Source organism: Vanellus vanellus, assembly GCF_965231255.1.
Source record: "Vanellus vanellus genome assembly, chromosome: 16".
Classification (NCBI taxonomy): Eukaryota; Metazoa; Chordata; class Aves; order Charadriiformes; family Charadriidae; genus Vanellus; species Vanellus vanellus.
The window spans coordinates 16,959,450-16,978,125 of record NC_138921.1 but is presented as its reverse complement, the minus strand read 5'-3'; the positions used below and the strand labels follow the sequence as shown (position 1 = coordinate 16,978,125).

Here is an 18,676-nt window from a genome sequence, read left to right as displayed (position 1 = left end):
TCTAGGTCATAAAGTTGACTGTATATTAGCAAAAGGGTCAGAATATATCTCAGTTTCTGTTAAAAGATGAAGAACATTTCTTTTTGAAGAAGCATGTAGAGAGGTGGGGGTAGATCTCTTCTCCCAAGGAAGAGGCGATAGGACAAGAGGAAATGGCCTCAAGTTACACCAGCGGAGGTTTAGATTGGATATTAGGAAAAATTTCTTCACCGAAAGCACTGGGACAGACTGCCCAGGGACGAGCTGGAGTCGCCATCTTTCATACTGTCCTGGGGGCTTATAGATCTTCATTTCTTCCAGACAGTCTTATAAGACCTTTAACTTCTAGCGCATAGCACAACACTGCAGTGTATGTCTGTGCTAATTTTAACAAAAAGTTTGAACCTTGGCATTCTTTCAAAGGTGAATTCAGGGAGCAGTTCACCTGGTAGCTGTCCTGTAGCTACGGATGCTTCAGGAGATGGGAACGACTGCAAGACGCTTGTTGTTAAAAGCCGTTTAGCTAGACCTACCCAGAGTATGTGAATGCTTTTCTTGTGCATCAGTTAAGCGTACAGTAGTGCTGGGGATTGTTGCAGTTATGAGACTTGTCAATCATGCAGTGAGTTGGGAATATGACATACTTGATCAACCCAATTGCGATCTTTTACTGTGCTGTGGATGAGTGTTCGTAGAGGTAGGGACAATATTGGAGAAAAGTGCTAGTATGTGTTTCCTTCCACGGACAGCTTTATGTTTTCTGCTAAATAACACATACTATGCATGTTCTCCTGTTAAAAAAAAGTAATGCAATATTGAGTTGAAAAGCCAGAAATTGTGTCCACCTGCCTCGTTAGTCCTGTACCACTCTGTTCAGGAAGCTTTTTTCATGAATTGGCAGATAAGACAACAGACTTATCATTTTCACATTAGGTTCTGAAAATTTTCTTAAAATCATTCTGTCCTGTATATATACTTTCAAGTTTTATACTGCTTGGTAGAGTGAACTATGAGCTGTCAGCAGTGCTGTTATTACTTTTAGCAGGTCTTATAAATGAGAATGAGAATTGTAAAGAAGCACCCGGATTCTGGGTTTGTTGTGATTATTACTTTATTGTATGTGGTTCGCAGTCTCTCTAAATAATTCTTTATAATAGTTTGTTGCATTCATGCATATTATATTGAGATTTTGAGCAGAAATTGACTATGAAATGATATTTGTGTATTTCTTTGAAATGGTTTTTAGCTCCTCTATACTGTTATGCTGCTGCATAATGATGTTTTGCCCGTCTAGCTTTCAAGAGGGCTTTGGGGTTTTTTAGCTGTAATATTTGTTCCAACAGCCGCCTGTTTTTCTTCCTAAGAAGGACTTGTTGCTGTCAGGAGTTAAGCTCTTGCTGCAGAGATATTTTCCTTAAACTCTGCAAAGAACTGTTGTTTATTTGTACTTTGGCTCTAGTCCAGTCCTCTTCCTTGCGTGCTGGTAGGGTTTGTGTATTGAGAAGAGTTCCTGCAATGCTCTCTTGTCCATCTAGACGTTAATCTAGACAGGGTGGGGTTTCTTCTGTCCTTAACAGGGTTTGCGTTAACTGAGTCCTGGAAGGGCTTGGTTCAAAGCTTCTGTATGTGGTCTCTAGGACAGAAAACTTTACCACAACTCATCTATTTTCTTTGTATTTTTTTTTTCCCTCCTACATTTCACTCGTATGTTTTTTCCCCATGTTCCCAGCTGTGCTTATGTGTGGGTCCTAAATGCAAGAGCACAGTTGCTTTTTACCTGTGTCCCTGTGCAGTGAAAGGCAGGGTGGTAGGTACCATCATATCGCGCGGACTTGTGTCTCTGTGGTATCCAGTCAAATAAGTCCACACCATAGAACAGGCAGATCAAGGCTGCACATCTAGGTGAGTTTAAATGCTAAAATGCCAAAACAGAGATTGCATGTGTAAGCAAAGTTCTTACCTTAGCAAGTTTTCTGATCATTGTGTATTTGAAAATCTGTATCCTACAGGATGTTTCTACACGCTTGTGTGGTGTATACCATAATGTACAGGTATGAAGTACTTACGGTACGGGATACCACAGGTTTTGTTAGTGAATGCAATTTTTAATATTAAAGTTCTGGAGGATTTTGGATGAACAGTCTGTTGCTTGGAAATAGTGATGTTTGTTGATGTTTTTGCTTTGGTTTTTTATTTTATTTTTTCAGGAAGGGAGGTTGCAATGCAAATGTAGAAATCGCCGAGTATAGTTCCCTTTAATCATGACCATTTATATTTCTGCATCATATTGAATGAGGAAGCTGTCTTTCTGGTGGAGAAAAAGCCTTGTTTTCTGAAGTTTGTTTAGCTTTCTTCAAGCAAGAACGCTGACTTCTTAAGTCTTGGTGGTTTTAATTAATATTTTATGTAGATTTCACATTGTAGTGCTTATAAAGGAAAGTAAATCAGTTAAATTTCTATATTTATAAGCATGCTTGGAACCATTTTATTGCAGATTTTTGACAATGCCTTATGGCAACTTGTAGCGAATTGAGGCGTTTCATTGTTGGTGTGTGTTTGACCCTGGCTATCTTGCTGGTGCCGTGGGCATGCGTTGGTCCCGTGTAAGCTTCTCGGCATATGTTGATTCTTCCTGTCTGTCCCAGTTACTGCATACTACAGGACTGTAAAGAGCGATGGCGGTTACTTTAACAACAAGTTTAGAGTGAAGGGGTTTTGGTCTTTGAAACTGATTTTGTCCTAGGTCTTACAAGCCGGTACAAAGGTACAGCGTAGCTACAAGTAATGTCACCTAGTCAAAACACGTGCACTTTATAATCTTGTGCAGAGTGATTCATCCAGTCTCCTGTGGATTTTTCTTACTGGCATTGACATTTTCAGATTGGGCCAGAACAGTGCTTTTTCTGGCAGTGGTCAACAGTGGATGTTAAAAAGGTGAAAACATCCACTGTGCTGCTTCCTCCTCCCGCTTCCCAAGCGGGACAGTTGTAGGAAGGGCTGGTTAGGCGGCAATTACATTCAGTGCTGTCTAGTTGGAACCATAAGGCATGATGAATAATAGAAACATAACAATTATGATATAGAAACAATAAAGATATTTATATAATATCATGTAAACTGATAAATATATAAACAATAAATATAAATACTATAAACGTAAATAATATTACAAATTCACCATCTCTGCAATACTAAATTATCTTTCCAATACTATATTATTATTATCTTTCCAATTAAGGAAGAGATGTTCTGCTTTCTATCTTTTTTTTTATGCATTACGGTGCCTCCACATGTTATTGCAGCCCAGATTGTTTCATGGGTCAAAAAATTGTTCACAATAGTCTAATTCCCTGTACTGCCTTTCCTAAAGTATAGCATTGACTAATAAATTGTGGTTTATTTTCTTGTTTTAATGATACCAGTTGCACTAACTTGAGATGATTGTCATTAAAATGAAGCGGTTCACTGCATTCTATATGTTGGGGCTTTCCATGGTAAATCCAGTGCTGCTGAGCTGTGCTGTCTGGTGTAATCTTTCTCTTTGATAGTTATGTAGAGAAATCTCTGCTAAGTGTGCCGTTGTAAAGACAGAGTCCAAATTACATCCTGCTCTTCATGAGGATGCACGACGGTAGCTTTAGTGAGGAGTTGAACTGCAGCCTATCTGTCCTTCCAGTGAACAGTTTGGAAAAAAAGTTTTACAGCCCAGAAGCATGTCACCATTGCAGCACAAACACACGGGCTCAGCCAAGCACTGCCTGTCGTAAGGGAATCACTCTTTCTAAGAGATGCCTGTGCCTTCTTTCTTTCTTTATCATTATTGACCACTGACGGAGTTGACAGTATTCTGCCTTTATTTGTGTTGAAAGTGGTTTAAAATCTTTGTTTTGGATTGCTGACAACTTTATCTGGTTATGGTTTTCAGTTTCTACCAGCTCCAGCCCCTAACTATGTATATTCCCTCTCCAGTTTTACAGATTTCTGTATTTTATCCCTCTCAGTCGTGTCTTTTCCAGGCTGGAGATTCATGGTCTATTTTGTTTGTTATTTGAATGGAATTGGTTCCATAATCAATCATTCTTGCCGTCTTCTGTATTTCTTTCACTTCTAATGAATTTTAGAGAAAAGGGTATAATAAATGAATGTAATATTCAAAATATAGATGTATTACAGAATTTTAGTGTGATAAGATATTTTGTGTTATGTTCTCTCCTGGTTTCCTAATAAATATCCCAGTATATTACATATGTTGGGCTCGTTTTGGTATTGCTTTTAGGTTTGGTCTGTTGCGCTCTGTAGTGATCCATGAGTCTAGAAGTAGCCTTTGTTCCTCTGTGCTAATGGAAGAATCTAGATTTGAAAACTGGTGTGTTACACATTGTGTTCAATACTTCTGACAGCACAAACAAAGAATTCAAATAATTGCTCCTAGGTTGTGTATGCACTGGTATCATCTGTTGAATTCAAGTTACATTCAAGTTAAACGTGAAAAATAGGGAAATGGAGCTGTTTTGGGAGGGTTGAGGAAAGTTGATTGGAATTCTTTTGTATGCATTGTCTTTCCCAGGTTTGTTTGGGATTTTCCTGGTGAATAAATATGGAGAATAAATATGAAATCCCTTCAGAACAATGGGAGAGGGAAATACTTTTGCACAGTTCATAATTCATTAGTCACTAATTACCACAGGGTGCGACTGAGGCCAAGAATAAAAGTGGAGAAGAATACCCGGTTATATGATCCTCTGTAATGGAAGAGTTTATATCCTTTCCAGAAGAAAACCCCACAGAATAGGGAAGACCAGCCTATTCAGGGCTTGGGTTGGCAGCGCTGGCTTGGGTTATTTGCATCCTGCCATCCATCTGTTACTGGCCACTGGGACAGACTATCGGATTAGAGCGGGCTCCCGTATAACTCCGCGTGACGATTCCCGCTCAATGATGTCAGAGTGTTCAGGTTTATTTTACACATGCTCATGTTCATGCTTTTGTCTACAAGAACTTCGTAACTCAATTGTCCAGTGAAACCAGTTCCCCAAAACACACTGCTTCTGCAGCAGAGATGTAGTTAGATGATTTCAGTGTGCCTCAGAAAAACATTGATATTTCAGTTTTAATATTGAGAGCCATTTTTTTTTAAATTTACATCTATCTAGATGCTGCTAGTATTTCATTTTGAATATAAGGGAATGCATTAGAAAGGTGAAGGTTTAGTTTTAATTCATCTTAGAAGCAGTTTACAAATGTGATCCCTCGTGACAGCTCTCTGGTGCAGGAGTGGGGGCGAATGCCAGTAGCTACTTTTCTGGTGGCATTTCTTTCACTCTGTGTTCTGCCAATTTTATCCTCGTTGAAATTTGTTTTTAAAAATGAGACCTTAAACTCTGCTAAACTTCCTCAGGCCTTTCTGTAGCACCCACCAAGCATTTGTTGTGCTTTAACTTAAACTTTTGCAGTTCTCCTCCGCTGCCTGGATGTAAGGATGTTCTTAGGTTGATGGTTGTCATACATTGCGTAAACCTGACCTGTTCCCAGTTACTGAGGTCAGAGTTTTTAATCCTTTCCTAATCTCCAAAGTAGCATCTTTATCAAATTATCATTTTCATACCCTCATCAGTAAAATTAAGTAGATCCATATGTTGGAAGCATTTGCCATTTTCAACTCTATTTATGTTAGCTTTTTTCCCCACTGTATAGGGTTTGGTAAGCAGTGCTGTCTGTTGGACAGCAGTGCCGCTCAGTCTGCTGCCTCGTGCCCTCTCTGCGTGTAGCCTGGTGATGTCTCCCTGACTGAGATTACGCCATTTCTAATTCTGCACGTTCGCTCACTTACGCCTTCTTCCCTTTCTGTTCTGCGTTCTCAGGAGTGGACGTATGTTGCAGTTCGGAAAACTTTAGCACACTAGTTTCTGTATCATTGCTTTCTCTTCCCCTCAGGAGTTTACAAAACCGGTAGGATAGTGCTTATGTTGCACAGTGCGCAGCGCAAGACAGGTCTGACGTAGCAGGGAGCCCTGGCGTGCTATCGCAGTATGAGCAGATAATGAGCACCGCTGGTGACAGGCAGTGAATGAGTGGGTGTGACGGAGTATTCAACACAAACTTAAGTCAGACTAACTCCACCTATCCTGCTCCAGACCACCCAGGAGAATCAATTTGGTAGTCTTGAACGGAAGCTTAATACAGTGGGATATTGAATCTGCTTATTTTTCTGACACTCGGGGGTTTTTTTATATTATAGGACTACAAAGCTGATGAAGATCCTGCATTATTCCAGTCGGTTAAGACGAAGAGAGGACCTCTGGGGCCAAATTGGAAGGTACTAAGAACTGGTGTTACAACCTTATGAAGTCTTTATCAGCAGAAGAAAAAAATAGCTCACGGTTCCTTAGACACTAACAATGTTAACCTTAAAACAGAGAGCAGAAATTTGATACTAATTGTCTTTTTTGTATTCAGTTAAAATTCCAAATGTGTTAGTAAGCAAGGTGCCATCTGCTACGTGTTTCATATCAGTACTAAATCCAAAGCTATGCAAATTACATTGGATGAATGTTATCCTTACTCAAGATTGACATCTGAACATGCACTATGATGGATTCCATGGAAGTCATCAGCCTGGTGTGGTAGCCACTGGAGGTGACTTAAAATGAAAAAAATTAGTTGGAAACTTCCTTATATTTAAACGGTTATAGCTGTATGTGTCTTAGAGCAGGGTAAGAGATAGTACGTGTGTAAGTTTTATTTAGAATTACAAAAAAAGCTAGCAGAAGATAGTTGCAACTAAACCTAAGACTGCCCTCACCTTGCCATATTGGATATCGAGGTATTTTTCACTTGTGTGGAGTGTATGCCAAACGCACATTAAAACCTCCAGTATTTAATCATAAATATTTTCCCTCTGTGAGATAATGCACCCTGTTTGCATTTGGGCTTGTGTGTGCGCATGCATGCACAGATGCATCTACCATGTTCTTGAAATTTTCAGTCTGGTGTATGTAATGTTAGTTGGTTTGGGAAATCAATTCTCCGTATTCTTTGGTCAGTTACCAATTTTCTGATAAGTACAGTCGTCGTGTGGCCATGGGAAGATGCCTTGACAAAAGCTTTATTTCAAGGTGAAGCCATCTGGCCTTTTAGCGGGGCTGCAGTTACCCAAGTCTGTAGCCTGGAAATTTTGTTCAAAGTTCATCACGCAGACTGCTTGCGTAACGTCATCCTCTCCTCCACCCTCAAGCCTGACCAAAATTCAGTGTGCTAGATTTCCGCGATGTCCTTACTGGATAAAGTCTGTTTCAACGTGAGATGTTACATTCTGTGAAAGCTGTTCAAAATTAGTGTTTTCTTTCTGCGTGACCACATTATTAAGTTATTCCTGCGTGGCTGTCGATACGACCGCAGTGCAAAAGCTTAGCTCTTGGTCACATGCAGTGTGAGTTTGCTGTGCTTACATATCCAGCTACAGGTAAGTCGTGCTTGAGAACTGACTCCTTAGTAGGCAGCATAAGTACTGGTGCAGAGTATGTCAGTGTCAGAATACGTATGTGTCACCCATATATACCTTTGTAACGCCTGTATACTTTTCTTAACGATTTGGCCTAAACAGGTGCTGCGTACATAAAGATGGTCCTTTCTCGAAATAACTTTTCATAGAGTCTGTTGCCTGAGGGCCTCTTCCATCTCCTCCAGAGCCTTGCTCCACTCAGATTCTGAAACAAATTTCCTGTGGACCAGAATGTACCACATGGGACCCAACGACACCCGAACAGCAGCGCAGAACTTGCCGCCTTGTCCCTGCCCCAGTCACAAAGCACGTCCTTCCGCAGCCAGCCATCACAATTCATGCGTATATGCCCATCCCAGAAGGAAATATACTTTGTCTGCTGCCCCAGATATCCTCATAGGAACCGAGACGCTCACTGCTCTGCACTAGAGTGAACGTACAGGCAGTCTGTCAGGAACAGGCCTCTAGTTACCACTTAGAATACAGTTTTTCACTTTTGTCATTACTGTGAATGAACTGTTTCACTGACAGTAGCGTAATTTTACTTGTTACGTTTCATGTGTATTGTGATGAATTACGGTTAAGTAAATGCTGTGGTTTTTTTTAATGCCGCGTTTGTCTTAACGAGAGCAGTTAATACGGAGTAGTTCTCTGCCTGTATTCTCACAGTAGGGGCCAGGAGGTCTGCAATTCATTATGCAAAAATGAATATGTAAATTATGCCCCACAACGAGAAATTACCTCTGCACCTGGGTAAAGACGTACCCTTCTGGCACTGTGGGCAGGAGGGGGGCGCGCGGGAGAGGGGAAGAGGAGAGAGCGTGCCGGTGGCTGTGGGCAGAGCCGAACTGCAATACGCTGAAGTTCTGTGCTTTTGTGAGAAGCAAACCTGGGGGTGGTTACGTGCTGCTTGTTCTCTGAACTTTTTCCAGTGCCTGTGTGTTCCAGCACTGTACTGAGCAACTTGGTACAGCGATTACAACTGCCTTTGCGCAGTCGAGCCAAAAGGAAACGATCCTTTGGTGCTGGCTGTTGTAATCGAGTGGCACTGCCCCTCAGAGCCTCAGCAAGTACGGTACAGCGGAAATCATGAAGATGAAGTCCCTGTTAAGACTGAGATTTATAGTATATGTTTGCAGCGTGCATGGAATTGTTTTACAGATTTAATCTGATTGTCTGTTAATCCCTATTACCCTATGTTCTGAGTACAGTGCTAAGTATTTACTAATCCTTAGAATTCTAAGTATTATTATAATTCTTAGTAATATTTAGAATTCTAATTTATAATTATAATAAAGTGTTTTAACTTACTATAAATTAATAATATAAATTATAATTGTAATATGATACTTTGGATTATACTTTCTAATAATTAAATTAATTTGACTGAAGTAGACTTTTACAAAATTAAAAATTCCTTCCCATTATCCATAAACAGAAAGAGATAGCAACTGATGAAGAGTGTCCTAAAATGTGTGCTTACAAGTTGGTGACTATCAAATTTAAATGGTGGGGACTGCAGAACAAAGTCGAAAACTTTATACAGAAGGTGAGTGCTTCCTCCTTGCTGGGGTGTTGCTGGGGAGTGAGTCAGCGACGGGCAGGGGGTTCTGTGGTGGTGTGGGACGTGTGGGGTTTTGAGGAGAAACGACGATGGAGTTTCCTGTTGCTTGCCGTCGAGAGACTTCTGTTTATTTCTTCAGCAAGTACAACCATTTGTGTCTTGATCTACTAGCAGTGGTGTTTCACTGGTGGTATCAGAATAACTTTCTAAGTTAAAAAGCAGAGGTATAAGCAAAGAGTCTGTCGTGTAGTTTTAACACTTGATTTTGTGAGCAACAACTCTTGACAGGAAGAGAGCTCTTTGATCCTTTTTCTTTTTTTTTTCTCCTAAGTTGAAAGTTGCATAAAACATGTGCTGCTGTCTCTCTGGTATTTTATGTCCTGGATTTCCTCTGAAACTGTTCTTGTGTTTCTGCTAATTCTAAAGTATTTGATTTTTTTGGAACGGAATGCTTGCGAAACCAGGTATGACGCAGGTAGAATCCGGTGCACTAGGGTTTCGCTGGCAGTTGTGGTGTTTTGTCAAATTATGTTTGCATCTTATTTTTGCTGCTACTGTATCATCAGAATATGAATTGTAAAATATTTTTAATGTATGACTAAATATTTAGAATGTAAACTAATTTCTAGGCAAAGTATTTAATCTAGACCATCATGCCAGTTCTCTCCAGCCCAGAGAAAATGTGTTGTAATAGTGAGTTAACCAAAACATGATATTCCAGGAGCAATTGGGCCTGGTGTTTCCTCGCAGACAACCAACAGCAGACCCTTTTCATTGTGGTAACCAGGGCTCCGAGCTCCGAGCAGAGCACACAGCTAACTGCATTAAATGCTTATGAATGTCAATAAATATGATAGCTAAAGAGAAAAGCTTCAAACAAGAGTAATTGAAAATTAGATGGAGGAGGTGGTTTGTGATGGCCACAGTACAAAGTTACGGGTAAGGAGACATTGGAGACTGTCTTTAGTGTGGTGGTGGCTTTGGGAAGGAGTTGCCCATCACACATTTCAGACTGAACGCTGGTGGGGAATCAGCTGAGCAGAAGAGCCAAGAGTGAAGATAGGTTTGAAGATAGGGTGGGGTTGGGTTTGTGTTTTGGTTTTTTTTTTTTGCCTTGCTTTACCTGAAGCTGATTCTGTAGAGGCAGTTGTGTCTGTGTGCTAGTTGTTGAGAACCGTATGTTAGATTTGATCAGCGTTGTGTTTGAGGACAGCCAGCAGGTTGAGTGATGCAAAATCTGGGAGCAGATAATCACGATGTGAACTTAAAGTGGCAACCTGGGTAACTGAGCACGTGCAGCAGCCTAAGTTTTAGTAGTAAAATAGATTTTTGTGTATATACATCACTACTTTTTTCAGAGCAGTTGGGAGCAGTATTTATATGACGCATCTTTCATCATCCAAGTCACCACTATGAAAGGAGAGGTTCCATGGCGCTAGGGCTGGACTGAGCTGGCACCTTGCAGTTTTTCAGCGTAACACAGTGGGCCTTAGGGATGGCAGGCGTTTTGAAATGCGAAACCTGCCAGTTTAAGCAGAAGAGGTACAGTGAAAATAGTGTTACTGTGAGCAGTTCAGAACACGGATATGCGTACTTTAATGGAAGGGCTGTGGAATCCTTAGCTTGAATATTTATACTCGCCAGGGTTTTGTACCTTTGAAATTGCATGACAGATATTATTGGGGTGCCGATTTGCTACAAATTGCAAGTGCGCTGTCTTACGGAGTCAGAACTACTTCCCTTTTTGCTTCACTCTGGCTTCAGGAATTGTCCCTTCTTGTTTTTTAACAGTGAGCCCAGAACCTGTGACAGTTGTGTTGTAGATTTTTATACAGTTCATGCTAAATACTCTAGCTGTTGTGATGCTTCATTTATTCTGTCTAGTGCTATCTTGGAGCTAGAACAGATTTTAAAAAGATTTTTCAGCCTTTTCAAGTAACGTGAATTGCTGAACTTTCTTGAATTTTTTTTTTATAGTGATTTTTTTTTTTTTTTCCCCCCATGTTAAAGCATGTGAGAAATGAGATGACTTTAAATTGGATCCAGGAAAGTGAGAGGGCTGAACCTGTAGCAGCGTGAAACAGCATGCGCCTAAAGATTATAGTTTTTCAAATCGAACGGTTGCAATGACTTCACCAGTCTTTGGCAAAATGCAGGCCTATTATCTAATGTTTGTTTATCTTCTTAAAGCAAGAAAAAAGGATATTTACCAACTTTCATCGCCAGTTGTTCTGTTGGATTGACAAGTGGATTGATCTGACTATGGAAGACATTAGGAGAATGGAGGATGAAACCCAAAAGGAGCTGGAAGCGGTAAGAATGGGGCTTTTTTAAGGTTGATGTTTGTGTGCTACGGTGTTGTGTGCACCTGTAGATTTATCTGCTCAGGAATTGACGCAAATTAGGTCATGTCCATCCCCCTGTGTGTGTTTGGGTGATTGCTGATGAACATTACGGCCCCTTTGGTGATTCCCCTGTGCAGACCTGTGCACTTCAAGCTTCTGCATACTGTGTTGTGTCAAGCTGGAAGTGGCTGTAAGGTAAATCCAGAATGTCTGCCCTGACCACCTCTTTATTTATGGCATCATGCCCGTTGCACAAAGTCCCATTCAGTGCCTTTTTACCACTTGTCAGTTAGAATTCAGAGCTGTCATCTTGCTTTTCCATCATGTGTCTTGCTTTGTTTCGTTTCTAATCATCATTAGATCTGATTACTTTTTCTCTTCAACATGTCTTCAAGCAAGCTTCTATCTGGCACATGACAGCTGTTCCGCTCATCCCGATTAGCACACCAAAACGGAGAAATTTACTTGCAAAAAGGAAGTCAGTAAAATTAACAGGCTTCAGATAGTGTTGGTTTTCATACTTTGGTGGCTGTGAGGAGCAAATACTATAGCCTGATCTGTCTTTGGACTGATGTCTAGAAGGAAACTCATCTGTAGGGCACTTTTTCTGCTCTTTCCTTTTAGGTAGAACAACATCACAGGCTGGGCAGGAAGCCGCCTTCTGTAGTGTCTTTCCAGAGCATGACCTTTGGCACGAACCTCTCTTTTGCAGTCCTGCTGGTTTATTAAGTTCTTTGCAATCTTTGGGTTTGCAGTTCTATTTCCTTCCCGTTTTGCCAATTGCTTTATGCCCCAAACCCGTTTGGCTTGTCACTTCCCTTCCATTGTCTTGGTTCTTTCAAGACATGATGTGTCTTCAGCTATAACTTGCTTTTTTGCATGGTTTAACTCATTTCAGCTGCCAGAAATCTTTAAACAGGTTGGCTGCTGCTTTAGAACCACTGTCAACAGTAGGTCTAAAGTGCATTTTGTGGTTTGTGCCTAGCAAATCTTTTTTTAGTACCAAACTAGCTGTAGCTCCTCCATCCCCACTTGTCACACTCTCCATGTTCGGACTTTATGAACTGTGTGGAGGCATCTCGCGTTGTGTAGAGATGTTTTTTTGGATTTGGAAGAAGTGTTTCTTCGCTGTTCTGCGTGTTAATAGGTAGATGTTCTGAGCTGGTAAACCCAAACTTTCTTTTCAAATAAACTGAAAGATTTGTCTGCTTTGGCAGTTCCTGGAACGGGCTTTGGAAAAGAATGATGTTCACTCACTCTTGCAAACAGTGCGCTCTCTCGTTGGCATTCAGATATTTTTGATTATGGGAGGTGTTCTCTCAAATCACGTGGATTTCTTTAATTCTCCTTTATGCCAGAGCCTATTCCGACAGCCACCTGTTCCTAGGTGTCTGTGAAGGAGGTAGAGTAACCACTTTCTCCTCAATAACTGATCTTTGTCAGAGGGGTTCTGTTTTGCAAACCCATAATTCTTTTTTTGGAATGAAACGGGTTTCATCCAATTTCTCTGAGAAAGGATAGTGGCAGTGTGAGGAGTGTGTACAAGGTGTGTATTGGGGGGGTCAGCAGCACTTGATGCATCTGTGTGCATGAGAAAATTTCCCTTTTGTGTCTCTATGGATGTTTGTCATCTTGTACAGAAAGTTCTGTTTCACATTTCTCACTGGTAAGTAACTTCTTTTAAATATTTTTTGCAAAATATTTGCTGCGTTTTAGTTCTTACCTTAAGCAAAACCCGTATCACATGTTTCTGGGTATAAGATTTATCTTCATTCTTAAATATGAAACATTTATTTACTATTTTCTAGTTTTGCAAAGCAATGCAAATAGTTCATTTCAAATAGCTTGTTGTGTAAGATGTTAGCATCAGGAACTTAAGTGTATTACGTGTTGAAAAAAGTCAGTTTTTTCACATGAGAAATGTATTGATTAGTTACACTAACACACCTTTTCTATGTGTATTGTGAAATGTGAGAGGAGTGGGGACCTACTGTTAAAATATTTTGATTTTTCTCAACTGTTATAATAGGGGTATCTATGAACACCTATAAATGATGCAGTTTCAAGATTTTTGTGGTGAAGTGCATTATTACAGAATAACCTAAAGGCAAAAATGTCACTTCCAAATAAAATAGGAAGGCTAATTTTGTCCCAAATAATTTGGTTTTATGTTTCATATTCGACTACTTCACCCATTGTGCTAAACTGTAACTTCCATTAAATCCCAAGGGTACCACAAATCATTTGTTTTATGGCCAGGACCTCTGGGAAGTGAGCGCTTAGTGATAAGGTGCTTAATATGACAAGAATATCTTCATGCTTCCACCCCTGCAGAGAAGTAGTCGGCTTTTTTTGACAGTGTTGCACTGTGCGGTTCTATGATGCTGAAAACCAAACCACTGCAGAAAGCCTCAGAATGGGGCAGCGTTCACTTCCTTACGCACCGCTTTCTGTTGCTGTCCCTTTCTCATTAACACCCTTTCCTCCTCCTGCTCTGAACTAATCTTTCTCCCTGGATTCTGTGCACATTTCGGTTCTTTTGTTGGTCCTGTTCTTCATCTTAAGTCTATTTTTATAGTTTGGATCTCTGCTTTTGTTACTTTTTTGTTACTCTGACTCCTCATCAGTGTTCTTCCAGAGTTTCTCTATCCCAGCCCATCCTTTTCTCACTTTTTTCTTTACCTTTCGCTTAGTGGCTTATGTATCTGACTTCTGGGACGAGAAGCACCTGGGCTTCATCACATACACATCAGCTAATCAGTGCGCAGTAGAAAAGCATCTGACCCTGCCAAAGCACTGTGACCGACCTACCTCATGTCTTTGTGAGGGTAGAAATGCCACATTGGGTATTTTGAGCAGTGTGGCTCCATGCTGAAGCATCATGGGCTGTTAAAAATTTAAGAAGCATCATTTACAGCTGCTGTACAGTTCCCAGGCTTCCTCACCAAAAGAAATACAGTATACCCCCTCTCCAAAAACCCTCAGCTGTACCTGAGGCTGGTCCTGGTCCTGGCTGGGGAAAAGCAGTCCTGGTCGTGTAGATCGTTACTTCTCTCTTACTAACCAACAGTGCGATAGGTTCTTTATGTGGTAGCTCACAGTTTTATTTTACGTTTAGATGCGTAAGAAGGGTTCCGTTCGAGGCACTTTGGCTGCTGACGCCTAGAGGAGTTCTCTGTAGGTTCTGAGGCAAATCAAGCTGTGTAAGTCAACTGCTGGATGGAAAAGGAGAAAAGGGATTGATGTTCTGATGGATGGGAATTGCTGGCAGAAATCATCTACAATCATAGAACACTTTGGGTTGGAAGGGACCATTAAAGGCCATCTAGTCCAACACCCCCCTGCAACAAGCAGGGACGTCTTCAACTAGACCAGGTTGCTCAGAGCCCCGTCCAACTTGACCCTGAACCTTTCCAGGGACGGGGCAGCCACAGCTTCTCTGGGCAACCTGGGCCAGTGCCTCACCACCCTCGCTGTAAAAAATTTCTTCTCTTTATCCAGTGTAAATCTCCCCTCTTTTTAGTTTAAAACCATTACCCCTTGTCCTATCACAGCAAGCCCTCCTAAATAGTTTGTCCCCATCTTTCTTTTAAGCCCCCTTTAAGTACTGGAAGGCCACAATAAGGTCTCCCCGGAGCCTTCTCTTCTCCAGGCTGAACACCCCCAACTCTCCCAGCCTGAACAGACATATGTCCAGGTAACACTTCTGGGCTTTACCTCCCTCCTGTTTGATAACCTTGTGGTGATCAACAGTTGGAGATGACCCTTGGTGTCCAGGGTACCTAAGGGACCTTCTCCACAGACGGGCACTATGATGGGCTGGGCGGATGCTCGGCCCGGTCGCCGAATGCCTGAGGCATTGGCCACGTAACCTGGTTCTTTGTGCTTATCTGGTACAGAAACCCAAAGTGCGTGTCCTGTTGTCATCACAGTGCTGGCACTGAGCTCTGAAGCCTGCAAGTAGTCTTTTGGGCACAAATCAGAAAAGCCAGTGAGCATCATTTTGCTACACACTCAGTAGCAAACTGGTATGTGGACTTAGCTCACGTAATGTAGGGGAACTGTGGACTGCCATCTTCAAAGCATGTTCAGTTCTTGAAATCCAGGTCCACACAGATATTTATTAAAACTAAATTGGGTTTAAAATGTCACTGCGGGAAACAGGTTGTCCAAGAGTTGCAGGTTTTTGAGTCTTTATGTCCAGTACTGTAACGTTGGTGTTTCCCGCCGTGACTGTTTAACACTCAGGTGGCATCCCCGGCCACAGCACCTCTAAAGCTCTGCTGATTAGCCGGAAGCTCCTCAGAGACAGAGCTGCTGTCCACCAGCGAGGACAGCACCCAAATTAAGATTCCCTCCCAAGTCTTGCATTGCTTTGGTATGATTTGCTCGGTCTGGTGATGTTTTGACCCCCCTGCCCTATTTCTCCTGGAGATTAATAAAACTGCCTAGTTGGGACTTACTGTTTCAGGAGACTATCAACGCATAATTGTGTATTTTCTTTCTCCACAGTTACGTTATCAAGGCCAAGTCAGAGGAACAAGTGCTGCCAATGATGAATGATGATGGATTTAGCCGTCACATGCAGTGTTGATATACAAATGTGTGTGTGGATGCATGATTATTTGTATATAATTATATATACGCACATGCATACTGAAGGGGGTTGTTACAGTGTCTCCAGGGTACTATACCTGTCCTCAGCAACGATTCAAAGGAAACTGCTTTCATTCTGTATACCTGAAACAAATAAAAATCAACTGAGTAGTGTCATTTAAAGGATGAATTAACTGCAGAATTATCCTAACTGATATGTTTCATGAATGTCAATACTGGACCAATTTATTCCCTATTTGTTTTTTCCCTGTCTTGAGTCACTCTGCTATAACTTGCCCATATCTCATTGTAAAGAAACAGATTCAAAAAGTTAATTTCGGTTTTGTGTCTTCCCTATGTGATTATTTTTGGAATAGGAACAATGAATGTATTTATAGCTATTTATTTCTGGATTGTCATTATCCTATAGTCAAATCAAAAAAAAAAAATCTATTAGTGGAAATTGGAAGACTTTTACTGCTGAATAAATTTAACCCAAACTTTACCCATTCACTGATTTAAAAGAAAAAACATGTTTTATTGGACTTTTGTACATTGAAATGCTAATGTTTTTTCTTCATTAAAATTGGCAAGATTAAGGAAAAAATGGCTTGTGATTTATAAAATAATTACAACTTGAAATTTTCCAGAAGCTGGCTTTTTAGACAAAGATACTGACAATAATTGTAGAATACTTCAAGAATATCTTAGGCCGTGCAGTGAAAGTGAAGGGGGATGATAGCCCTTCCCTGAAGTAATACGTCCTGTTAATGAAATTGCTTTTTTCCAGAGTTTCACTTTGGAAGCTATGCAAATGGTCTTGATTTTACACACATTACGCAATGGAATATAATTGTGATTTTAACTCTTTTCATGTTGAAAATACACTTTAAAAGAGTTGTATACTTTCAGATACGATGAAAGTTTAAATTGTAGCATCTGACGTATTTCTCTGATACTTGTTAGGAGTAGACACATAAAAGAAAAGATGGTATAATAAAGACCTCCTGTAGATAACTCAAATAGAGAAAATGTCTTTAGCATTTTTTTAAGGAAATATTCAGAGCATATCAAAGATATATATTATCAAAATCCTTGCTAGAGCAGAAACAAATTATTTTAAAAGCATTAGTTAGATAAAGTTCTATTAATCACAGAATGGTTTAGGCTGGAAGGGACCTTAAAGACCATCCAGTCCCCCCGCTGCCCTGGGCAGGGACACCCCCCCCAGCCCAGGTCGCTCCCAGCCCCGTCCAACCCGGCCTTGAGCACCTCCAGGGATGGGGCAGCCACAGCTTCTCGGGGCACCCTGCGCCAGGGGCTCACCGCCCGCACAGGGAAACGTTTCTTCCTAATATATCATCTCAATCTCCCCTCTTCCAGTTTGAAGTCATTCCCCCTTGTCCCATCACTCCATGCCCTTGGAAAAAGTCCCTCCCGAGCTCTGCTGGAGCCCCTTTAGGCACTGGAAGGAGCTCTGAGGTCTCCCCGGAGCCTTCTCTTCTCTGGGCTGACCCCCCCCAACTCTCCCAGCCTGTCCTCCCAGCAGAGGGGCTCCAGCCCTCCCAGCATCTCCGGGGCCTCCTCTGGCCCCGCTCCAACAGCTCCATGTCCTTCTGCTGTTGGGACCCCCCGAGCTGGAGGCAGCACTGGGGGGGGTCTCCCCAGAGCAGAGCAGAGCGCAGCAGAGGGGCACAATCCCCCCCCTCGCCTGCTGGCCACGCTGCGGGGGATGCAGCCCGGGATGCGGGTGGCTTTCTGTGCTGCCAGCGCACATTGCCGGCTCATGATGAATTTCTCATCAATCAGCACCCCCAGGTCCTTCTTCTCAGGGCTGCTCTCCATCCATTCTCTGCCCAGCCTGGGGTTGTGCATGGGATTGCCCGGTTTCCTGCCATTATCCCCAGAAACCTCGGTGGGGCAGGCCTTGCTTAACTTCCATCTTCATAATCTCACACGCATCTAAATGTTTTGGAATGGTTTTGGACCTACCTTGCTTACAGAAGGAGTGATCTGATTGCTGTTGCGGGCAGTGACAAAAGTTGCTTGAGGCTCCCAGGGTGGGCCGGGTCTGGCACAGGACAGCCCCTGCGCTGCGCCTGTGTGCTGCCAGCGCCGGGGCTGCGGGGGGTGGGCGTCTGGACCCCGCTCTGCTGTAACTGCACCCTCCTGCCCTCTGTGCTGCAAAATTAATGATAATTTGTTTTCCTTTCTAGATTAGCAGTTACACAGTTATTTGTCCTCTGTACCATCAGGAGGTTGGTTTTGTAAATACACAGAGTGACGTGCGCACGCGTCTGCACACGCGTGTGGTTTTAGGAGCGTTTGCAGCCAGGAGGGCTGCGAGGCGCCTGGGCACCCAAGGGCTCGGGTCGCTCCAGTGCTGGGAGACGAGTCCCGCTGTCATTAACCTGAGTCATAACGCAAACTGAGGGAACGGGACCCGACAACTTTCATGGTTTTGGACTAGTTGTGAAAATTTGAGAGAATCTTGTAGTGAATGTAAAATGTTTAGTTTACTTTGGCAGTCTCTGGTGTGACCTACAGTACAACAGTCAATGAAATTTAATTAAATAAATTTGATCATAAAATGCTCCGTCTCTTTTCTTAGGTACTAGTATTTGCAGTTTGCTAATGAGCTGGCGAGTAGTTGCACTGAGCTGTGTGAGAAGGTTGGGCGCCCTCTGAGGA

General features: G+C 41.9%; 1 protein-coding gene across 1 annotated transcript in view; it reads left to right on the top strand.

Moving 5' to 3' along the window:
• Positions 1-17,000, top strand: part of PITPNB (phosphatidylinositol transfer protein beta) — a 31,707-nt gene extending 14,707 nt beyond the window's left edge. The window contains exons 7-10 of the mRNA XM_082491788.1: positions 6,218-6,295; positions 8,919-9,029; positions 11,235-11,357; positions 15,902-17,000. Of these exons, the coding sequence (XP_082347914.1) occupies positions 6,218-6,295; positions 8,919-9,029; positions 11,235-11,357; positions 15,902-15,952 (363 nt within the window). The 3' untranslated portion in view covers positions 15,953-17,000. The remainder of the gene's footprint in view (positions 1-6,217; positions 6,296-8,918; positions 9,030-11,234; positions 11,358-15,901) is intronic.
• Positions 17,001-18,676: the final 1,676 nt, after the last annotated feature.